The 25,473-nt window shown below is 40.8% G+C and overlaps 1 protein-coding gene across 1 annotated transcript in view; it reads left to right on the forward strand.

The window, feature by feature from the left end:
• Window positions 1-25,473, forward strand: part of Dgki (diacylglycerol kinase iota) — a 421,628-nt gene that overhangs the window by 251,574 nt on the left and 144,581 nt on the right. The window contains exons 16-20 of the mRNA XM_051174678.1: window positions 2,560-2,615; window positions 4,005-4,067; window positions 8,048-8,121; window positions 9,717-9,828; window positions 21,373-21,572. Of these exons, the coding sequence (XP_051030635.1) occupies window positions 2,560-2,615; window positions 4,005-4,067; window positions 8,048-8,121; window positions 9,717-9,828; window positions 21,373-21,572 (505 nt within the window). The remainder of the gene's footprint in view (window positions 1-2,559; window positions 2,616-4,004; window positions 4,068-8,047; window positions 8,122-9,716; window positions 9,829-21,372; window positions 21,573-25,473) is intronic.

The raw sequence follows: 25,473 nt of genomic DNA on the forward strand, positions 1-25,473 counted from the left end.
CCAGCAATGGGCTGAGCTTCATCTACACTCTAGCTGGCCTGTCTTCCTGAGCCTCAGGTTTGCTCACACAGAAGATGCAAAGGAGATTAATGAGGCTAGGCACTTGGCTTAGTCGTAGACTGTTTCCCCAATAGCCTTTTGGACGTGTCCTGGGACTAGCAGGATTCCCCTTAAATCCTTAAGGACAAGACATCCGAGGGTCTCTCTGTCCCCTCCTCTTAAGTCATTCTGACAGCTCTCTGAATGTTAGGTGTCTCGATGGACCTGCTTTTAAAGTTTATTACTCCAGCTAAATTACATCTGAAGGGACCATTTTCATCAAAGGTGTGAGTTAACTCACTAAAAAACTCAGTTTATTTCTCCATTTTATCCCATTTTGGTGGTCTTAGGGGAAATAGTCTATCTTTGGAGAAAATTAATCTTTTTTAGTTTTATTAAAAATCGAACCTCATAGAAAACCACATAGAGTTGTGAATATTTCCAGACCATAAGTTATAAAGCACATAAATGTTAGTGGCTGGGCTAGGGTTTACTTCATAGCTATGGACATTAGTATGTTGAGAAACCTCTACACCAGAACCATGCTGGCTGATATTTCCATTTTTTTTTTTTTTTTAAATAACTTGTTGGATAGCTAGACTGGGTTTTTTTTGTTTTGTTTTGTTTTTTTTTGTTGTTGTTTTTGTTTTTGTTTTGTTTGTTTTTGTTTTTAAGATAGAGCCCATGTACTCAGGCACTGTGGAAAAAAAATTCTCATTTTTTACCTCTGGTTTTATAAAACATGAAAGTTGATGCAACCGAAAAGGAAAATGGAAGCCAGGGAAACTGATTAAAAGCAAATCAATAACACAGATGGAGAAATGGCTCGGTAGTTAAGAACTCTGGAGTTCAGCACTCAGATCAGGGGCTCACCAGCATCTGTAATTCCAGCTCCAGGGGATTGGAACCCTCTTCTGGCCTTTGTACACACACACACACACACACACACACACACACACACACACACAATAATAATAATAAAATAATGAATCCTAACGAGGTTAAGAGTAACAAGGAGAGAGAGCAATTAACACCATTTATATTTTGTATATTATTCCTCATAACGTTTTGCTCTGGTTTGTGTATAGGATCAGTATATTGTTGAATAAAACAGTATTTAGGAAAGCTTTGAGATTTAGAAACTGCATAGCTGAAGTTAGCTGTTGAGAACCAATCTATAAACGCTCCCTTCTCATTGGTTAAGTTTGCAATTCTTTACCGAGTTTCTGTGTCATGTGCAATTATTCGTTGATTCCATGAATCCTGAAAATAATCCACAAAGTGTTGTGTAGGATTTGTACCTGAGGTCCTATATGCTTTCTTAGGACTAGTCTGTGTGAGTGAACTCTTACATTCCCTCGATTTGACAGGAAATGTTAAATACTGATTTTAGACAGTATTACAACCAAGAGAGTTTCTTCTAGTCCTGTTGCTCTCTAGGGAGAAAGGACTGGGAGAAAGAGCTAGCCTAAGAAGAAACTACTGGTGGGTGTGTATAAGGGCACAGGGCTAAGATAGACCAGTAGATTATTTAGTGAAACTTTGGAATCGTATCAGAAAGAAACATTTGAGAAAACAATGTTTCATGTAGACGTTCCTTTAGCTCCCAGATTCCTATGAAAATGCACCGATATGAATTGCTTCATCTTTTTTGGTTCTTTGAGCTAAATATCAGTAGAGGCAAACTGAAACTTAAATCATTTTTCATATTGAACCTTTCTGTAATGTCATGTCTTTCAGGAACCCTCCTTCCCTCCCTCTCCTCAACCCTCTTCTTATTCCCTACCCCTTCTCTCCCTCCCTACCTTTTCCTTGCATTCACTTCATTTCTTCACAAGGAACGCATTCACTTCATTTCTTCCAAGGTCTATCACAAGGAACGGAGTGGGTTCAGAGGGGCCTCAAAATGTGAAAAGCGAATTTCCATTAGTGTTCCTTCAAATCCGCCCTGTTTAACTGCAATTTGAAGCTTCGCACGTAGTTTACAGACGCCACACCCTCATAGATAGAATAATCACACCCCCAGATCCCTTTTTTTTTTATTAACAAATTTTATTTAAATTAGAATCAATCTATTTTACATGTCAATTCCAGTTCCTTCCCCCTCCCATCCCCCATGCCCCTTACTTCTTGTCCCAAATCCCTCTGATTCTGATTCAAAGCAAATAAAAAATAAAAATAATAATTAAAAAGGTCTCTAGTTTTAATGTTTTGAGTGTACCTGGGGAGCCCAGCAAATCATCTTTCCTGGACCTCGCACTCAGACATTCCAGTAGAGCAGGGACAGGTGGGACCCTGTGGTCCTAGTCCCAGTCCACAACAAAGCCGCTGGCTTAGCTGACACCAGGTAGCTACTCTACCCCTGTGTCGCTGGGAAACCACAGTGGCTGCCCTAGAACTGAGCCAGCGGTAACAGCCGAGTTGGGTCTAGTTGGGTTTTCAGGGTAGAGGCCAGGCAGGAGGGGAACAGCGCCAATCTTTCTGAGAGGTCCTATAACAAACTACCTCTTCTCTCTACAGAAGCAAATCCAGAGAAATTCAATAGTCGTTTTCGAAATAAAATGTTCTATGCAGGGGTAAGTATCTATTTCACTTTATGATTATTAATAGTATTTAATGCCCACTCACTGAATCCTAAAGAAAATAACCACATCAAAACTAGCAATGCGAGACACTTCCAGCTATGTTTATATATACTTATTCTTTAAAGCCTTCACCAAGGAATGAAAGAGAGGGAATGTTTATTTATTTGTTTGTTTGTTTGTTTAGTCTTTTAAGAAAGGGTTTCTCTGTGGCTTTGGAGCCTGGCCTGGCCTTGAACTCACAGAGATCCACCTGCCTCTGCCTCCCGAGTGCTGGGACTAAAGGTGTGTGCCATCACCACCTGACTGGGAACTTTTTTTTTTAAGTGAGTTGTCAAGGAGGGGGTTGGTGTTGACCCAACTGAATTTTAAGCCCTGAGGTGCTACAAGAGTCAGTGACTTTTAGGAAGCAATGTGAAACAGATATCGATGAGGGAATTGAGAAAGATAATTAAAGGAAAAGACATACAGTGTTTTAGTTTTTTTTTCCTGTTTCTGTTATAAAATATCCTGACAAAAAGCAATTTAAGGGAGAAAGTGTCCATTTGATTCACAATTCTAGGTTACATTCTGTCAAGGCGGCAGGAAGGAAGTTAAAGAAACTGCTCATTATACCTGTACAATCAAGAGCAGGCCGCAAGGGATGAGGGCACACGCGATGCTGCTTACACCCATTCTCCACCCCGGATGCCCTGCCCAGGGCAAGGCGCCACCCACAATGAGCCTGTCTTTCCACTAATCAAGATAAGCCCCATAGACAAGAGTGCACAGGCCAGCCTAATCTAGACTACCCCTCACTGAACCTCCTCTCCCAGGTGATGGCAGACTGTTTAGTTGATAGCTAATGCCATCCGTCATGGACAGTCTTAGCTCAGGATGTAGCTTTCAGCACGGTGTGTGCCCAGTGACCTTGGTTGAGAAATTGGTATAACTTGGAGACTTATTGTAAAAGTGCACGTGAGACCAGGTGGTGGCGAGTGGGGCAGGGACAGGGGTTTTCTTTACTCTTCGGGGATGATGAAAACAGAAGACTTGCAGTGTATTAATAGCATGCAGCTTAAATGGCTGGCGCTGGGTAGGGGTAAAGTATAAGGGACAGTGTAGAACATTCCCAGGGGAAGCTGAAGGAGATCTTAGCAGTGGATTCTCAGTGACTCTGAGACTCAATATCCACCTATAGTCTTAAATATTATTGTAGATTGTAGTCTGAAAACAAAGAACATTCCCATAGACACTGCCCTATTTTACTGTGGGGTTCAACCAACGGAGCATTTGTTTTGTATTTTCTCATAGTGTGGAATGCTGGGAAACTGTTAATCATGCTGAAGGAAGGATTTGGTGGAAGCCACCTAACAAAGCATCCCTTTCTCCCTTGTGCTGCAGGCAGCCTTTTCGGATTTCCTACAGAGAAGTTCTAGAGATCTATCCAAACACGTCAAAGTTGTTGTGAGTATTGGCTGTATAGGTTCATTTAATTTGTGTGTGAATATGAATGCCATGCCCCTCCCCCCGCCAGTTGATGTGCATATTAATCCCTGGGCTGCAGATAGTGTGAAAATCACATAGAGGCTCTCACCTTGTGTCAGGATCTGTCTTTGTTGCTGGAGTGAAATAAAGTTTTACTCCTGAGGAAGCCATGGAGAAGGACACACAATCACGGCGGATGTATAGAACATTATTCAGTCATGCATCCAGGACACCGGGAGCACAAGGGGATTCAGAAAATCTTCCTGGAAGAAATTCCATGAGCTGGCTCTTCCAGTATAAGCAAATGCTTAGCCACCAATTGTTCCAGATCTTTCTGAGGAATCTTCATTTTAGAACAAACACTTAACTTTATCCTGACTTTGCTCTCCAGCCTGGTCAAGGCTTCTCACACTGAGTGGATGTTTCATGCTATTTCTTTTTATGTCTCTAACCCAGGTTATGTTTCCACTGGAAACATACACACACACACACACACACACACACACACACACACACACACGAGAGAGAGAGAGAGAGAGAGAGAGAGAGAGAGAGAGAGAGAGAATTATCTTCGTCTAAGTAGTACATTTTGGCATTCTGGTATATCATAAAGTCAATTAAGAAAATCATGAAGCAGGTAAAGAAATGTAGAATGTGTATGTACCTGTGTGTGTATGTGTACATACATATAAAAATAGAGAAAACACTAGATGATACTAGGTTATTGGGATTTAGAGGAAATGATAGAGGAGAATGAGACAGTTAAAAGAAACACCAGTCTTTAGCATTTAAGAGGTAGTCCTGTCATGAGATCCACATTTATGTTGACAAAATGACATATATCTGCTTCTAGATGGTTCTTTGTAATTTGCTGAGACAGCATCTCTTGAGGTCCATGCTATTTAGCCAAAATGGTCTTGAACTTTTGATCTTTGTTTCTCCGTTTCTCATGTACTGAGATTACAGGCGCTCACTACCAAGTCCAGCAAAATATTTAAAAATATTCTAGCTCTATTAAATAAATTACTTCTATATTAGATAAGAAAAGGGAAATGATCTCTTAAAATAAAACAAGTGAGAACTGTAATAGCATGATATTTTGTGGGGCGCTGTTGATGTTTCCAATAGTATATACAGTGCTAATGTAATAGAAAATGACTTACTCATTCTTATAGGGTGCAAGGTTCATTTTAAAGATGCTAGGCTGGGCACAGTGGCTTCTGCCAGCTGTCCCAACTATTTGGAAGGCTGAGCTGGAAGGGATGTAAATTCAAGACCAGCAAGCAGCCTAGACAGCTTGGTGAGAACTTATTTCAAAAGAGGAAGAGGGGAAATTATAGAAATCTGATAGGCAAACATTTGCAAAGCTGCTGGTACTGCTGTATGGACATCTGCCCTGCTTTGGATCTCTTACTAAACTTTCCGGTAGAATCTCTATGTCTTTTCATTGTGACCATATGAGCACTGAGAACACTGTATGATTTCAGTTGCTTATCATAAAAACATCAAGTTTGTACCCTATAGCAAAATAAGCATGGAAGATGAACCCCTGAACTCAACTGAGACAAGGGTTAAGTATTTCTGGTATTAGCTAACCTTGGCATCCCTTCAGGAAATTTCAGCTCCTGTACAATGCAGTGTTGTTACTGGCCCTGGTGGAAGAGATCAGCGTGAAGGGAGCAGATCGTCTCAGGGTGGAAGGGATGAGGGGAGCAGAGCTGCTCATGTGGAAGGGATTTGGGGTGCGGGGACCAGATCTGCTCACTTCATGGTGGCCAAGAAGGGAGGATGGGAAGGAGAAGCAAAGGAGGAGGGAGAGAGAAACTGACTGATGAATGGCTGACCAGGACAAGATGCACTCATCAGGGCAAACCCTGAGTGAACTACTTCCAAATAGGCCACACCCTGTAACATCCATTCATGTGAACTCAGCAACACAGTAGCATGCTCGTGATCCAGTCACGCTTCAATGGTGTTGCCAGCTTGGTCCCAAGGCTCTAACACATGAGCCTTTAAGAGGGACACTTCACAACCTAACTGCATCAAATATATATAAAGCAGACCATCTGACCTTTGTCGTGGGTGAAGTCACTATCTTGGGTGTAATATAGAAGTCATGTGGTTATAAAGTGTGTGTGTATATAAATTCTAGACCAAGAAAGCACAAAGCACTAAGAGAATATTACATTTACTGGGAGAATACACTATTTACTGTCCATTGTTTGATTTCTCAACACATGGGAATAGATGCAGGACTGTGTTTTGTAAGCAGATGTTTTTTTGTCCTATGTGTATGAATTAGGGAAAACACTGAATACTAACGTCATAGAGAACTGTACATTTCCATGCATTGGTATGTTAAAACAGTTAAATACTGTATGTTGCATATATCTTTAAATAATTGGATAAGCTCCTAAAATCACTTTCATATTGCCCAGGATTTTGAAAAGGCTAGAATATTTAAAAGTGAATTTGGGTCCAAGTTTAGTGTCTATTTATCATAGGGGTTTTTTGTTGTTGTTGTTTTGTTTTGTAGCAACACAGCATAGCATCCTGTATTTTTAGTGTAAGGGTTTGTTGTTTACACTCTTGAACTTTTCTCATTTAAATAAAATTACTCTATGCTTCCTTCATGGGCATAGCCATCTTTGGATCTGTTTGAAACCCTTAAGGGATTTGGAAGATCTTAGGTTATTGGGAGTGCTCCAAAACATCTTTGGTCATTATGTGGAACTTGATTTCTGTCTAACTTACTTTTGGGAATCTCTTATTTAGGGCCATATGATTCCCTGGAGGTTGTTTTGGGGATCATTTTTGAATATTGGGGTCCGTTCAGATCGGGTGGGGAAAGAATGTGGCTCTTGGAAGCTTGCAAAAACATTACGCTTAGACTGAAACTCGGCTGAAAGAAATCTTTATAAAATTGTGGTGAGCTTTGGAAATGCTTTTTTTCCTCCTTCCAAAGGAGATTAAACTGATGGAATTATGGGGCAGAGTGTTGGAGGTGGGGTGTGGAGTGCAGGGAGCAAACTGAAAAGTCCCTTCTTCTGTGGCACTATGTCCTTGACTCTGATTGGTCGTCTCTTCTGGACTTTGTCACCTGTGGAGATGGAAAAGGGGGAATGGACGCTTTTTTTTTTTTTTCCTTTTTTGATTGTCTAGAGGACAGGCTTCATGGGGCAAAATACCAGGTGATCAAGGAAGCCATGGACAGGGCTTCTAAGGTGAATGGTCAAGGGGCTCTTGAGACCAAGGTCATGTCCAAACCCCAAATTCCAACAGCTTGATCTCTGTAAGAGATTAGATTTGCAAGAGAGAATCACGTGACACTGCTTTGTCTTCTAGCCCCAGTGTTAATATACACACTCACATCTGTACAGGAGTTTATCAACTCTTACATCTGGGACACTGGCTTCACCCTGTAGCAAACAAAAGAGGGTCTACAGGTAGTATCAATTTAGAACAGACTCCGCAAAAACTTTCAGACAACGTATTCCCCTACGTGTCCCCTAGTTTCAAGGTAAACATTATCTCGGGCAGGAAAGAAAACAAATGGCCATGCTCATCCTGTGTTTGGATCAACTAATTACAGTGGGGAACGCTGCTGGCTTCATCTTTGAAGTGTGTGTAGTCTTTAAGCGTTAGAACTATCTGTCTAAATGTCCAATAATAGTTCAAGGCAGTGGATGACAATATCTTCTTTGAATATTGGAACAGTGAAAAACTGTTTTGGTCAATGGAGTTAATTTTTATATTAAATCAGATCAACACCAAAGTTAAGCCCTCATTCTACCAGAATTAGACTCAGCATAGATTTCAGTCATAGTAGCTGGCATTCACTCAGGGGCAAGGGAAAGAATTCCATGCTCTATGCTGTTGTCAACCCAGTTATCTTGGATGAGGCTGACAGACACATGACTACTTCAGAAGCCCTGCTTTCTCTGCTTTGGTTGCTGCAGTGTGATGGGACAGATCTCACCCCAAAGATCCAGGACCTGAAGTTCCAGTGTATAGTATTTTTAAATATACCCAGGTAAGCTCTGTTCATAACTGTTGCCTTTGTTTGGTGTGAACTCTGTTTGATTTGGAGCATCTGATTTCACAAGTGAACCATCCCAGGCATTGGCCATGAAGTCCCCAGTTTTAATGTCTTGCCAAAGGGTCTATGTCTGCTCATTTTCTTCTCCTGCTTGGCTTTTCCCCTGTGGTGGGTGGTTTTGCCCACCACGTAGAATCCATTACCTATATTCTCCTAGCCTTAAGAGACTCGGGCCCTTTTCTGGAGTATTTTCATTTAATTCCCATCCCTATCCCACACCTACCCGACAGCCTCCAGGGAAGACAGATGTGAGTAGAACCCTGCTTTCAATTTCTCAGAAGCTGTTAGGAACACATCCAGCCTGATGACTATGGATTTGTCTGCCAGATGCTAGACTCCATCAGAGAGGCATGTTATAGACAGGGTTTAAATGCTCTTAGGAATTATTATGCACCACGAGAAAGGAACACTTAGGACTGCCTATTTTTAAAATAAGCATATTACTTCAGTGAAATAAAATTCGATTCTAGGTTCCCAAGCCAAGATGTTGGAAGGCTCAGGCCTATAACCCCTCATCACTTGTTACCAGCCAACTCAGACAGCAGTCTGCAAATAAGCTGACCTTGCTGAATTCAAGGAAATGAGAGACCCATAGAAGTCTGTGTCTGGGAAAACTTGTCAGGGTCTCCAGATTACACTTGGCAATGCTCAGGACACCCAGTTCCAAGCTGTGTCAGGAGCCTAGGTCAGCAAGATTTTAGTAGAAGGCTTATAGATGTGGAGGAAATACCACTACTAATGCCTTCTGTTGTGTTTTCCTCTTTGCCCCTGACCCTCTCCCCTTCTGTGTCTGCTTCTCTCGTTTTACAATTTTATTCTTTTCCATTCCTCTCCTAATGCCTCTTACCTCCCCTTTCTCCTTCCCTCCCCCCTTTCTTTTGAGAGATGAACGCTCTATACAATCCACAACCCTTCTACCTTAGCCTCTTGTGTACTGTAACAGCAGGCATATACCACTATGCATTGCATATGTTATTTCTTACCTTTTGTTTACTTATTTAATTTTCATTTATTCTTTTCCTGTGGGAATTTCTTGTCTTAATATTATATGTAGCGGTAAATGCTGTCACCTTACTTTTACATTAGCATGTCTTTGACTTCATGTAAGACCATTACTAAATTATTAAAGATAATTTGCATCATAGAAAACATGTACTCTAGAGTGAGAAATGTTGGCAAAAGATGATGGAAGGAAGGGATGGGTACCACAGGATGGTTTTGTTGTAAAACTGTGTGTGGCTTATTTTTGTAAGGTTATACTATTTTGGAGATAAGTCCATTTTTTTCATAGTTGAAGTTATGCATCAAGGACGGCAAACTCTTTTATGTTTAATAAACCTTAAGATCCACTAGAAATTAGTTTTTAAAAGCTTATTTATAAACTTACATATAGAACTGTAAACCGCCAGTGTAGTCATGAGCATACTGTTCAAGACCTTGGTACATGTATACCTTAACTCTAAGTTAACTCCTAGCGCGAATCAAGAGAAGAATATGGTCACTTTAACTGATCCTGACCTTGCTTGCAGATATTGTGCTGGCACAATGCCTTGGGGAAACCCTGGAGATCACCATGACTTTGAACCCCAGCGTCACGATGACGGCTACATTGAAGTCATCGGATTCACCATGGCCTCGTTGGTGAGCAGTATCTCAATTTCATTGAAAACCCTTGTTTTAACTGCTCACAAATGAAAAGTTAGTTTTTCCCAGTGGAGTCACTGGGTGCACAGCCATACTCAAGGGTAGAGCACACACCCAGAAGTAGATGACCAACACAAATCCAACTCAGTAGTGCTTTTGGAGGCTTTTTGTTTCATAATGCTTGGTCTGAGTGTTTGTGGTTTTTCTGTTTGTTTGTTTTGCTCCTTACAAGTCTTTTGTTATATATTTTGGTTTCTGGCTTTGTGTTTTTATGGGATTTCTGTGTGTGCATCCGTATTTGTTTCTTGTGCTGTTCATTTGGCTTTTTTCCTGTTTGTGTTCTGCTACTCCTATTTTATTTTACTTTTAGATGTCTGTTTTCTAATGAGAGAGAGAGGATACGGATTTGGGTTGGTTGGGGAGGATCTGGGAAGGGTTTAGGGTGTAGGAGAAATTGATCAGACTATAGTGTATGAAAAAAAAAGTATTTTCAAATAAAAGGTTTTTTGTTCTCTTGGTTTAATAACTTATAAACTCTACATAGTATAGAATTGCTTAGGATAAACATGAATTGTGTCATTTGTCTGAAAAATATCTATCCATAATCATCTGGAGTTTAGTAATACATCAGTTTGATTCTTTTCTACTTTCTGGACAATATGACATTTTGTGCTTATGAAGACAGCATGGCAGAGAAATAGAGAAATAGTTCAGTATTTACACAAAACCACAGCACCTGACTGATGCTTTTCCCACCTTACTGAGGAAAAGAATGTTTAACTTGAAAACTAGTACTCCCGTGCAGCTTCATCATGTTCACTTAGCACGAGATGACAGCATGGGTAATCACAAAATACATTTAGGTGGGAAAGACACCATTATAATCACCTTGGTACTGTCCAGTTGCTACAGTATACACATCACTTCATACATTAATATTGTATATTTATATTAAAAACTGGATTATACTGTAAGGCCTTTCAAACCAGTCGACTTATTCCATCATGGTTGACCAATTAAGAATTATAAAAACTGCTTATTTTATGTTGTTGTATTATAGAAATTGTTATATAAACTCATTTCAATTCATAAGATCCCTAAAGGTGAGGCTGACCCTTTCATCAGCATTTGGAAGGGTTGCCAGGGCAGGCAAGATGAAAAGTCAGCTTCTAAGAAGAAGGGAGATGGACTAAAGGAAGAAAATGGGTGTGGATTTTACTTTACTTTGGAGAGCTGATGTTCATAGAGCATCCTTTATCACCAAGGCTTTCTAAACTAATAAAAAGGACAAACCAGGATTAAATTCAAAATGTATATGTGCAAGGAAAAAGTGTTTAAGGTGGCAAGGCTGTGCTGGTGTTTAATTTACCTCCCCCCAAACTCTCCTCCCTTACTATACCTTACATAGAAAGTTGGTTGAGTAGTTAACATCTATCTATCTATCTATCTATCTATCTATCTATCTATCTATCTCTTCATCATATATATATATATATATATATATATATATATATATATATATATCACAGCTTCATCATGCTACTTGTGAGGTAGAAGGGATCAGAAATTGTCTGGGTGATGATCATCTTTTACTAGGGCCTGAGTGGCCAACGGGAATGGTCCACACTTTCTCTCTGTGCTGGAGATCAAGGTTTATACCCTTAGCTGGGGTATTAGCCACCTTTCTATTGCCGTGTTAAAATACCATGACCAAAAGCAACTTCAGGAATAAAGGGTTTGTTTCAGGTAATGACTCCTGAGCAGTAGAGTCCATCATGTCAGGGAAGGCACAGCATGATGGCAGGAAGCTGGCTGCTGACATTTTCATCCATGCACAGGAAACAGGAAGCAGGACAGAGACATTAACCCTCAAACCTGCTTCCACCGGCAAAACTGTGCCTTCTAAGGATTCCACCAACTGGCGACCAAGGGCTAAAATACACACACCCCTGGTGGGACCTCTCACCACCACACCTGGCCTAGAGATGCTGGGCTTTCTCTTTGGTTCTCCAGCACTGTGTTGCTTGCTTCCTGGCTCAAGAACTCTGCAGCAAAGTGTAGCTTTGAAGATTCTTTGCCTCCTTTGTGATGCTAAGCCATTGTGTGTGCTGACTTTCTTTACACTGTCCCATGGCTGGTTGTCTTCTACTTTATCCCAATCAGGATCTTAATATAATCTTGTGTGTGTGTGGCTTTGTTTACGGTTGTATAATTAATGTCTGAGATGGAGAGATGCAGCAGATAGAAACTGAATGGTTGATGTGGGGGTGGAGGGAGTTAATGGCAGGACCCTTTACTCATCTTTCCCATGTTGCCCTGGTTTACCCTCGGGTGAAGATACAATGTCAAATCGACATCATTTAAAACACGGACCACTGTGGAAGGGGAAGTCTTATAGATGCCAACCTGTAACGTGTACTCTTTCCTGCCAGCTGCCTGGGTCCCACTACTGCTTCAGCCCCCAAAGAAGCACATGAGACTTATATTAATTATAATACTGTGGGCCGGTGACTAGCATTTCTTATTGGCTATCCCTGTCTTAACTATTAACTCATTTCTATCAATCTAAGTGTTTCCACGTGGTCTTGGCTCATTGGGAATGCCAGACCTGCCTCTCCTTTGCCTGCTACATCTCTGCAGAGAAGAAAACAGCAGTTTCCTGTTTGTCCCTGCTTATATTCTGATTAGGCTAGCTATATCACTTCCTGCCTGTCTGTACAGACCTCCAGACCTCTATGGTTAGCTAGTGGTGAGTTTCTGCCCAGCTACATCACATCCTGGAATCACATGACGACTCCTCTGCCTACACTTCCCAGAATCCTCCTCATATCCTAGTCCCACCTATCTTGCTGCCCTATTGGCCAATACAGGGAAGAAAGTTTCCCATCATCAACCTGCCAGGTAGGTAGGAAAGGGCTGTTACAAAGACAGCCTCTTTGCCCCAGTCACTGTTTTGCCCCCAGTGGTCCTCTCTTGGAGGCAGAAGATAGGGGAGCTGCGGATACAATCCATCATACCAGCTCGGTTAGGGCAGAAGGGAGAGAGAGTAGGGAGGATGGGGGGGGTGGAAAATGGTGGATTTCCATCCCTGCATTGTGCCCAGTCTGACCTGTCTGAAATGTGTGCATCAAAGCACTGCGTACCTCCGGCTGCCTAAATCCAGCTGAGTAAACGAATGAGATTCAGCACTCCTCCGGAGAAATTCATAAACACGTGAAAACACAAGAAACCACAGTCCTCAGTGGGGAAGTGGGTTAATGGTGTGGAAATGCAGATAAGCAGTTGAGGAGGGTTGGACAACAGATGAAGAAAAATGGAAGGGCTAGAGGGTTTTCATTTTATTCAGTGTCTCTGAGGACTTATTCAAATGGTTTGTTTGTGTATGCATTTATTTTTAAACTCTGTGTGTGTGCATGTTCACATATGGGTTCACATTTGTGCGTGACTTTGTGAGTACGCAGGCTGACATTAGATGCCTTCCTCATGAGGTTGCTCTCCATTTTGTTCCCTGAGGCAGAGGCTCTTGCTGAACCCTGAGTCTCCTGATCTGGCTGCTCCAGATAAGCAGCTTGTTTTGAGGGGTGCCCTGTCTCCTGAACCATCGGTCACCAATAGGCTACCGCACCTGCCCCAGCATATAATGTGGGTGCTGGGATCTGATCCCTGGTCTTTATGCTTGCATGCCAAGCTCTTTATCCACATAGCCATCTACCAGACTCGCAAATGTTCATTAAGTAAATAGTTTAATGAGGATTTTAAGTTTAGAGTAGACAAAATGGGTACTGGAGAGATGCCTCAGAGGGTACCTCAGAGGTTAAGATCACGCGTTACTCTTATAGAGGACGCAAGATGCGTTCCCAGCATCTGCATAAACTTCAGCTCCAGAGCGATCTGATGCTTCTTATCTCTGTGAGCACCTGCACTCACATGCTCATACTCTACATAGACACACATGCATGTACATAATAAAATAAACTGAAAAGGAGGCAAAGGAGTAGGAGAGAACCCCGAGTGTCCCAACACTCAGCCTTTATGATGGCTACTCATATACAATCTTAAATCCTTCTCCCTGGTTTTAATTTGAGATGAACCCCACATTGTTATTTAACCCACAGATATCGCTGAGTGTTTTTTTTTGACATTGTGCTTTCTGTAATAAATGAAACCACAGTAATATTATGTGAAAAATCAGTGTGTAACTAGGCAGGATGACTATGTCTTTGGCGTGCAGCCTTTACTGGGCTCTTAAGTAACACTGGCTTTCTCATGACTTGGCAAACCAAGTCTCAATAGGTTCCATCTTAACTCTTGTTCCTCTCATTGATTTATTGGTCAAACCATGCCATTGTTTCATGGCATTTCTGGGTTTGAATTTCCTGAGGCATCACTTAAGATTTCCTTTTGTCCTCTCTGGTTCCCGTCTTCTACATGCAAGTCCTTATAAAATGACACTGATAAGCACTCCTAGTACAAATGTCTAAAATCTGAATGTTTTTCATTGACTGAATTTAGGTATTTCAAAGGCTGAATGTAGTTCATTTCAAATAAAACCTTTGATTTCACTGCTGAAATCTGCATAATATTCCAAAACCCAAAAATAAGAAAAAGGAATACCCTGAAACTCAAAACATTCCTGACCCAAACATTTTGGAATAAGAACAATTCAGCCTGGATTTGAGACTATGAACTAGATAAAGAGTAGGTATTTACTCCAAATCTACTTTGCAGGCCATTCCTTTCTACCAGGAAGGAGTGGATAGCATGGCATGTGGCTCAATTCTTTGTTTTTGTCTGTTTGTTTGTTTTTAATAACATTAGTGGATACTAATGCTTATTGACTGGATCCCACAAAAATTGGGCCTTTGAAAATAGCAACCTGTTAGTTCGGACCTGTATCTATCAAGTGGAATATTTCAAGTAAGAGAAATTCCTTTTCACCTCTATTTGGTCACTTAGTTATGCACTTCGGTGGGGTGGCCGAGTCTTATTTTCATGACCACAAGTTGGTTCATTGGCATCTCAGAGAGATGAGTTAAAACAGTCTTGAACTGTCTGTGGTCTTCTCCTGGGGTCTGGCTGGTGAGTCGAGGACAGACGGAGGCTGGAGAGATGGCTCAGGAGTTCAGATCCTCAGAACATATATGGGATGTTTGGTGTGCTGCATGTGCCTGTAATTCTAGTACAAAGGAAGCAGAGAAGATCGCTAAGCCTTGCTGGCCAAATGTGTGAGCTCTAGTTTCAATGTAAGCCTCTGTTTCAGAAAATAGAGACTGAGAGAGGAAGGCATCCGGTAGATTCTATTCTATGTCTGGCCTCTGTGTTCATTCACACACTCATACATTTGCGCTCTCTCTCTCTCTCTCTCTCTCTCTCTCTCTCTCTCTCTCTCTCTCACACACACACACACACACACACACACACACACACTGAAAAGGCCTCTGTTCCCATTCAGCATCAGTAGTTATAAATATTTGTGAATTCACAAGTGCCTCACAAGTGACATACTACTAAACAAAACTGGTCAAGGAGTGAGAAAAAAGAAAAGCCCTGTCTTTGGGGTGCTCACAGCTCTGTGAAAGACTTGAGAGTAAATCCATAACTTCCAGGAAAGAGCAGGGAGAGACTAGGAAGGCGTACTCTCAGCGGACGCCTGCCCGGAGCGGCAGATTCGCCAGACTGCAGTGGCCCACCTGAGCAACCAGCCTGAGAGCACTTGGAGAGCTGCGAGGGGTGGCTTCGGAGGCTGTGCAGTGAGTGAAACTGCAGTCACCGGGCAGGTGCAGCAGGGAAGAAATGGTCCTTTAGGCTGGTGATGCAGGCGCTGTGGCAAAGGGTCGGGCATGATCACACTTGTGCCGTCAAGCTGGTTTGAGGCGAACCGAATCTCTGCCGCTGGGGCTCGATAGACAAATCATCATATTGGCATTAGTGTCCAAGTGAGAAGATGAATATACCAGAAGTGTGGAGTAAGAAGGTTCCACAAGGGTGAAAGGGACTCGTGAGTCCCAGGGTTATTTGCCAATAGTGACCATTGTAAAAGGGAGAAGAGCACTAATGAATCCTATGGGCAATTAATTGGTCAAAGGATGATTGCATCAAATAAGGCAGATAATGGAAATCAGCATTGCAGAAGAACAGAGCTCTGAAATCCCCGTGAGAAGGCATCATGAACTTAAAAATGGATAACTGACAATGTATTATTGGAGGTCAGGGAATCTTTCTAGGTTAGATGGTGTTGGGGGGGCAGTCTGTCAGATACCCCTCTCCCCCATCCTGTTGCTAGTGGGGATGGTCAGGGGAGAAATTAATATATGGGATTTGGTGAAGAGGAAATGGAATGCTAAAGTCATGCCGATTGTAGTTACCTGTTTGCACAGTATGAGCAGTACAGTGTTGCCCGGGATAGTGCTAGAATCCCCAACTCTAGTTACTGCAGTTGCTTCCAAGGCAGAAACCCTGCCTTAGGAACACAGTTAGCTCTGCTGAACTGTACCACTGAGAGTTGTGTCCCTTTGAACATTGCATGCTCTCTGAATAACCCTGGCAGAGCATTTCTAAAGGTACATCTAACTCTATCACCCATCCAATAGTATTTTTCCCATTTAGTATTAAAGAATATTATGTTTAGTCCTCAAGTTTTCCATGCACTGATTCTCTTCTATTGATTATATTTCCAAGGAGGTAAATTATGTAAAATTGTAAGCATGTGTTTTAAGGTGGCTATCTAAACAGAATGGTATAAGTACTTGAAAGTATGTGTACTCTGTCTTTATCTATCTATCTATCTATCTATCTATCTATCTATCTATCTATCTATCTATCATAGATTCCATATAATTTAAAACCTTAACTAGTAGGCCAATCTTTTATGCAGCAAATTATTTTTTCTTACTGATTGACATATCTGAAGTCATTAAAGGCTACATATTTTTAATAAATATTTTTGTACATTGCTTACAATTTAAACATATCCAAAGAGCAGGAAAATCAAGCTGATTTTTGGAAAGAAATTTGGAAATTTGAGTTACTGGAATAAAAAAAAAAAAAAAAAGGAATCTTCTTTTGGAGCATTTATCTTGTAATTGCAAAGTTGGAAGAGAAGTCTTAATTGACTCTATTGGTTGTAATGCATTCCTACTAATTAAGATGATTCTTTGTTGGGTTCTGGATATCCTGATTACTTTTTTTGGGTTTTACAGAACCCATAATCAGGCATTATAATTTGTATTTGTTTCTGCCACAATTTTTTGCTATTATGGTTGGGAAGGCCTTTCATGTTGAGTCTGTTTCTAAGTAATTTAAAACTTCTTGAGACTGTAGTTCAAAGCATGACCCACAGGGAAGAAGGGGTCCCTCATTTGTAATTCTGTCTCATTTTAGGCCCCTCTGCTTTGAAGAAAGCACATTGATCTGTCTGTTAATTGACATTAAATTGTGTAAGTTCTTTTACATTTCTGAATGAGGAGAGCAAGGGGTTGTGCTGTCTGGAAAAAAAAAGTACACAGAGAGACTCTCAGGCTGAAGTTTTATAGTGCTACATAATGTTATCTCTTATACTTTTTAGAAAATGAAATGCTAAATGTGTGTTCATTTTATGATATGCTTAAGTGTAAGAACTGAAATGAAGATAACAGATCTAATCATAACACTTGCATATAGCTACCCATATTCCAATGTGTTTCTTTCAGTGACTTTGTTGTTATGTGTGGATACAAACAGAAATTATAAAAAGTGGTTTTATAATTTTAATAAAAAGTTTTTATGTCATTTAATCAATACCTACACAAAGGTTTACACATAATTATATCAGTGTGGCAGTAGGCATTGTTCTACATACCACGGTGGCTTTCATTGTATTTAACCATTATCACAAAAAACATACTACAATTGGCAACCCATGCTTTCATTGTATAAGCATATCACAATTTACATAATAATTTTCCTTTATGTAACTTTCATGTTTTTGATGTTTGGTGTCATAAATAACCCTATAATCAATGTTGTATATAAGCAAGTTGTTATGAAAAATCCCCAGGGAAGAAGGCATTGATTCAATGACATAACTGTTTTAAAACTCTTAGTAAAAAAATTATGAATCCACTTTCTTTAACATTTGCTGACACAATCATAATGTGCAGAGTGATAAGAGCTGATTTAGACTACTCAAAACTGCAGATAATAAAAGTGGTTATGGAAAACAATTAATGCATGAAGGAGTTAGGTTTACCTTCTGAAGTTGCAGAACTCTGAAACAAATAGTTATAGCCTACTAAACACCACAAGGGAGAGTGAGGACAGGCTTATATCTCCATTATTACACTTTACCTTATGAAAGATCCATATTTTTAATATTTATGAATGGTTCACCATTAGACTGGAACAGTCCATTGGAACTTGATGGGTGTGAAGGGAATGATTCCCCCCTCTCCACGAGTCTATAAACAGACTGTATCCACAAACACTGGCCTTGGACCCTATAGTTGTGGTTTATATGCATTTGTATGGAAGTCTTTGGTGCAGCAGCGAAAGGCGGAGTAACGTTCTCCTGCATTCTTTGGCTGGTGCCCTGTCCTTGCTGCTCTGTGTCCCTATGCCATCTCTCTTCAGCTCTCTCCTCTCCCTTTGCTTTTCCCTTGCTAGGACCTTTGTGATTGCATTGTACTCACTCCAGTAAACCAAGGCAATTATTCTTCCTTCATGCCCTTTGTTTACTCATACTGGAAAATGTGCTTTTGCTGTGTGCGGGTTTCCTACTTAGGACGCGAGGTGCATTTGGTGATGGTGGCGTGGGCATTGCTCTGCACACTGCGGTGGCTTTCTTTGTATTTAGCCTGTTTTAGCTCCATTGATTTCCATGAAACTGAAGGTTGACTTTTATCTGTGTGCTGTCTGCTCTATTATCCTTTCTCGGTGGGTTCTGTTAAAGAGTTTGCTAGTTACTGTCTCACAGGCAGTGGACATGATGAAGCATTCCTGTCTGTGCTACTGAGGTTGGTGGTATCTATTGATCTGTTTCCACCTTCAGTGACCTGCTTCTTACTGCAGGATAAAATTTGCTAGTAAGCTTTACTGTGAGATAATTTCATTTTTACTTTCCTTATGGATAGTTTTTTTTCCCCCTCTGTATGTCAAGTTCCATTGATTGTCTACTGAGTAGATGATTTATGGAATATAATCTAAATTCTGTTTTATTGTTAGCTAGTACATGTTGTTTTAACATTACCTTTTTCAATTCTTCCTTTACAAGATACAAAACATGTCTACTATAAATGACAAATAATAGTTGAGAGTTGAAAATATCCATAGGATGTATTTCTTCCCAGATTCATACAAATCTGTCTTATCCAATTTTTCAGTAACAATTATTTCTTTAAGTAGCTTTAAAGCATAGAGATTTTTTTCCCCTAAATTGTGCCATAGATCTTCAGGTTAATGTCTTTCTGAAGACAGTGAAATTGATCAGGCATTTTTCTTTCATTTTTGTCCTGTTATGACCTATGTTAGTTCTGTTTGGATTTTGTTTTGTTTTGTTTTTCAAGACAGGGTCTCTCTGTATAGCTTTGGAGCCTGTCCTGGAACTCACTTTGTAGACCAGACTGGCTTTGAACTCACAGAGATCTGCCTGCCTCTGCCTCCCAAGTCTGACTAGTTCTTGTCGGAATCTAAGTCTATTGAACAAAGATGAAAAAGGCACACGCATACAAGTGGTCTCTGGGAAAAAGAGTACTTAGATTTTTTTTCAAAGTCTTTACCTTGTCATTGTAAGGGGATGTGCAAACACATTATCAATAAAATTATTAGTGAATTTTAGATCTCTTATACAATGAATAGAAGGAGAGTTTTCAGATAAACTCCCCACCTATCTTAAATTGTTCCACTTTATTTTGGCAATGACTGGGCATTAATACTGTGGCAGATAGAGAGAAAGACAGAGGCATGATTCTAGATGGGGGGGTTGTATTACAGAGCATGATATTGTTTAATTATAGGCACAACCTAGAGTCATAAAATATTAGCACTGAAAGAGATCATAACAATAAACCCAGATCAGTTCACATCTGAGGAAAGGGAGGTGAGCTTAGTTCCCCTGTAAGCATTTAATTATGTGGACACTCATTGGGCAAGTGCTCCTGCTACTGTTGTTGTTTAGGCTTCTACATCATCTAGTGCAATAGGACTTTCCAACATCCCGGTGTTCAGTTTAATTCTTGATGAAATGGGGGAAACGGAGTACAACTTAATGGCATATCTCTGTGGAGAGGGACTGACTGCCAGAGCTTGTGTGGGACATCGTGTACCACTTCTAGTCATCTAGGTAGGATTTCTTTCTTCTTGACTGGCGTAGTGTGTCACAGAGGGGAACCCATATGGGCTAGGTGCGCAGAGGCTATTAGATCACGGAAGATTAATTAGGGGGTGTAGAGGCACTGAAAAGACAGCCTGCAGATCGCCTGCTCAAACGTCACGAGCTGCACCTCTGCCACTTCTGCTGATAGAAGGAGAGTGGGGTTAGATGGTGCTATTGGTCCTAAGGAGCCCAGGGCATAATGTCATGTCCTCAGGAAGATGAGTGTATTTTTCTCTGCACATCCCCATTCATCATCTCTGTTGGTATATGGATGCTAACATTTTAATGACATGTTTTAAAAAATATTTTGATTCTGTTTCTAATAAGGATAGTAAGAGATCCATTGTCTTTTTTTTTTTAACTCTTTCACATTATTCTAACTATTTTTGGGCAATGATTTTTCAAAATTAGTTACAGAGTTGATTTCACAATTATTCGAGGTTAGATTTTAGACTTTAAAGTTTTCAGAATGTCTTAAATTGAATAGCCCACTTTTTTATTTTTAAAATCACTGTATTTACTAAAAGAGGTTTGAAATAGTTTAAAGAGGCTTGAGTTAAAAAGAAAAATCTTGTCTGAGTTTTAAAATTACCTAGGGATTAGTAAATTAGTCCATTAGTCCATTAGTAAATGAAATTTAGAAGTTGGCATAAATGTGCTTTGCCTTTTATGTTTATTTTTTTTTAATCATGCTGACACTAGTTACTTAACAGGAATAGATAATATAAAGGAAAGCTTTTGTGTTAATTATTTGCCATGACGTCTGTCATGATAGCTCATCTGATAAAGGCTGCCAAGTTTGACTGTTCAACTCCTGGGACCTACATGGTGGGAGGAGAAAATCCGCTCCTGCAAGTTGTCCTCTGACTTCTACATGTACCAAATATGCATGCAACCCCAACATGCAAGACACGTAAAAATGTATTCATCCTTTTACTGGCAAAGCTACATTTAGATTTCCACTGTGTAAAATGGAAAGTGGTTATCTGTGGGAATTTGTGGCACAGTTCCTCAGAAAGCTTTGCATATCTATTTCATTTGAGGGATGGTTTCTTCAAGCTCTTGCCATGCCAGGGGCTAATGAGTTTTACTGATGTTGTCAAAGGCCTTCGGTTATCTACAATGGATGTAGGTGTGGACCCCCTGAAATACTAGTCACTGACTCTTGGCTCCTCTTTGCCTTGTTTGGATAGGCTGCCCTGCAAGTTGGGGGCCACGGAGAAAGGCTGCACCAGTGTCGGGAAGTGATGCTTCTGACTTACAAGTCCATTCCCATGCAAGTAGACGGGGAACCATGTAGGCTGGCGCCCGCCATGATTCGGATCTCCCTGAGGAATCAGGCCAGCATGGTACAGAAGAGCAAGCGGAGGACCTCCATGCCTCTGCTCAATGAGTGAGTCGTGGCTGGCCTTCCCGGGCGCCATGGAGACACTGGGAAGCAGATGGCAGAGCATGTGCATGGTCTGGGGGCCTCACTGTGTTGGAAGGGGGAGAAAAGTCAAGAACAGCAACATGGGCCCTAGATTGCTCTCATGGGAGTACATGAAGTCCATTTGCCTTTTATTTGATAGTTGTTTGACCTTTGGATAAATTTTGCTGGGTATAAGGTAGATGAGCTGGTTTTAATTTTAGTTTGGTTTAGGGAAATCTATCACTAGCCCCCTTTTATGTTGCATTTCTTTCTGTCCATCAATGAGACTGTCCCTTTCCCCACCTTCCCATTTGGGGACCCATGACCTCTGATGCTTCAACTCAAGTTTGCCTTCCAAGGCAGCATCTACTGTCCATCCTTAATTCGACTCACTAACTACTTTAAACACCAGGTATCCCTTCCTTTCTATACTTTTTCTTTGTTTTTTAGTCATTTTGATAAGCTGACTCAAGGTAAGACAATAATTCAGAATGGAGCACAGAACATATGTTCACTTTCTAGTGTACTTTACTCAAATTGGTGACTTAATTGTGTACTTGGGATTGTAGAGAGAAGATAAGATTTGAGTTATCTTTTTTAGTATCTTCTAGATATCATGCCATCATGTGTAAGGCCATTTCAGGGCTTAGTCTTGGGTCGTTCTCTGTCACAGTGAGGGCCGTCAAAGGTGCACCTCCCGTTTGCTCTCTGTGCTGCATGGTTACTTATTGTACTGAATGGCTAGCTTCCCGGTGGTGCCTGCAAGGCAAGGGCATGCTTTGCCATGTGTTCCTGAAGTCAAGGTGAGGATCTGCAAAAGTTCCCAGAATATCTGATGACGCAGGTACCACAGCTCCTGTCGCCTCTCTCTGTGGCGGCATATGCTTGGGAAGAGCGAGAGACAGCGCTCTCCAGGCACTGCAGCTTTTGGCATACGCTTCTAAGTTGGAGGCTGGGGTGAGAAGTCCGTTTCCTCTGCTCTTGGAGTCCGGACTTCCTGGAACATTGTCCTGGTTGTTTCCTACAGCTTCCCGTTTACTCCCTTTACTCTGAGTTGATGGTTCTTGCTTTATTTACATTTTGCAGCTAGCAGAACTCTTGGCGCATTGCTGGTGCTTTCTGCCCTTGCTGCTTTTTCCTTCTTCTAGGGTGAAGGCTTAATTGCTGAGTTTATAAGTTCAAAAAGACAAGATGTCAACAGGTGAACATGGTTCTCCATATGTCTTCTAGACATGATGGTAAACCATCATTGGCAAAAATCTAAGAATGAATGAATAGAAGCTTCCTCTGAATTTGTACAGTGGCCCAGGTGCCTAGGTCACCTGTAGATCATCTATGAAAAAAATAGAATAAAGCTCAATGAGTTTGCTGAAGTAAGGGTACGGGGCTCATGACCTTCTTAGATGTAAAACTGTTTTCAAGTGTTCAGTTTCAAACAACTCTTACGCTTCTGTCAAGAAAAAAAAATGTCTTCCCTGGGTAATCCAATTGATTAGAGCTCATTTGGCTTTGTTTATGTGCAAAATAAATAGACATAGTTTGCTTTTTTTTTTTTTTTTTTGTCCTCATGGCATGTGTGACATATGACATTCCTTGCACAGGTGTCCTGAGCAGCCTTATCTGAAAAATGCTGGCACTTCTTACCTGGGGCAGCATTCCTATCATAATAGCCCCATGTCACACAGGAGAGCATATACAGTAGGAGTCAGAGCACACTATTCACTTTTCAAAAACACAATTAAAATTTGGAAGGTAAACATTCTACCACTATATATAAAATTATTACTCAACCCTGTATCTTAAGGAAATCAGTACTGATAATGCATTTTGAAAGAAAAGGGAATAAACCTGATTACCACATCATGCTTGTCACCAAACCTGGCTTTCTCTCTCTCCTTAATCTTTTTTTCATCTCTGCACTTAGCTTATTTCTACTTGATTATAAGACACTTCTTTCTCTCTCTGATTTTAGATGTAACTTCTTCCTCTGTATCTCCAAGAAGAGTGTCAAGTTTAAAGTCAGCCTTGATTTTCGGACCTTTTATTTAGCTGTCTATGACTTTGAACTTTCTCCCTTGTCCACCATTGTATGATGGAAGAGATATTTAAATATTTAAAAAGCATTTTACTCCTTTATTTCTCTGCCTCCCTTTCTTCCTGTCTACTTTGTTTCACTTTACTTCCTTGCTTTCTTCTCCTTCCTTTCTCTCTCTCTCTCTCTCCCTCTCTCTCTCTCTCTCTCATAAACTAAACTTTCATTTGCTTAATTTTCTTACTAGAAGAGGCAGACAAGTAGTTTACAGTGTCATAAAATTTTTATCTCAAAGGCCGGTGTGTGTGTTTGTGTTTGTGTGTGTGTGTGTGTGCATGTATGTGTGTGCATATGCATGGGTATGTATGTGTTCCCAATGATGGGATGGTGGCTGCTCGGTTCATCTAAGGAATTTAGCTCCTTTCATTCATGTTACCTGGTAAGACTTGCTATTTTAATACTGTGGTTCCCTGAATAACTACTTCTTCTCCTGAAGGCTTGTGTGTCTCATACATCTTCTCTTTCTTTGGGATGTTGGGATCTTAGATCTGAGACTTCAGCCCTGACTCTTTTCAAAAACTGAAGACTAGTCCTCAAACATTGTCACTGACAGTATTTTCCTTAATGAGGCTTTGTGGCAACCTTAGGTTGCATACTAAGTACCAGATTCTTAGCTCTGCCACTCGTGTGCGGTGCGTGGCTTCCCTTCTTCTCATTCACTTGAGTCTGCTCTTTACTCGTGTGCTCATTCATCTTGCCCCTGGCCCCTGGAGCCTTTCCACTCACCTCCCCTTTTCTACACTGAACAGGTCAGCTGGCACGTTCGTCTCTCAAATCTTTAATACACCCCATCCCCTCTGTTCCCCAGGACACACCCTGCTGCCCCTCTTCAGAAAGATGGTTTCTCCTCTGCACCAATTAAAAACGGTCTTCCAAACAGTGGAAAGCCCATGTTCCTTATCTTCACAGCTGTATTGGACAGCTTCATCCCATTACCTTTGCCCCTAGGCTTCTCCTCTTAGAAAGGCTGCTCCTGTCAATGTCTCTGAGGCACGAACAAATATTGAATCAGTGACTCACAAGTAGACCCCATTATACCTCTATTTCTGCTACATTTCTTGGAAACTATTAACAAAATAACAGCTATCTGAAATCTCATGAACATAGAGATAATATAGAATGTGTTCTGAGAATATGTTTTTACAATATATTGTATAGGACAAATGTTGAATCATTTAGGTATGATTACATGGATAATTGGAAGGGGCCTCCATGAGAGACAGCTAAGTAGTAGTCCTTCATGATGCCACTCTGTGCATATTTAATATGAAAGGAAAAAATATTTTCCAGGAAGTAATTCCAATTTCATTAGTATATACAAAATAAAATGTGTTCACTAACTCCATATTGGCAAGGGAGCATACTTTATTTTATTGTAACATAAGAATCTACACACACTATGGAGTCCAACAAATATTTTCTCCACAAGCTGTCTCATTATGTTCTGTATTATGAATCACCGCTGAAGGAGGCTAGAAGCTTAAAATAACTGGTGGGCAAGGGAGGTCTTCAGCTGTTACGGTTAACTTCGCTAGCAAATGCAAAAAGATGATCATTTTGTACAAAGGCAAAGAGTTCTAGTTAGGTTGAATCAGGCAACTGGCTTCCATCATCCTTGCTACTGAGGCTTGCCAGTGATTTCAACAGCGTCTTTGGCGATAACGTGGGCAGAGCAATGAAGTTGAGTCATGGGTGACCTTGAGTCATTCTTCGTGAGAATGTGTGTACCCGGTAGACAGAGAATCTGGGGAGCTGTTGCCAGGCGTTAGAGAAGCTTAAATGGGAGAGGGA

Source organism: Phodopus roborovskii, unplaced genomic scaffold (genome assembly GCF_943737965.1).
Source record: "Phodopus roborovskii unplaced genomic scaffold, PHOROB, whole genome shotgun sequence".
Lineage (NCBI taxonomy): Eukaryota > Metazoa > Chordata > Mammalia > Rodentia > Cricetidae > Phodopus > Phodopus roborovskii.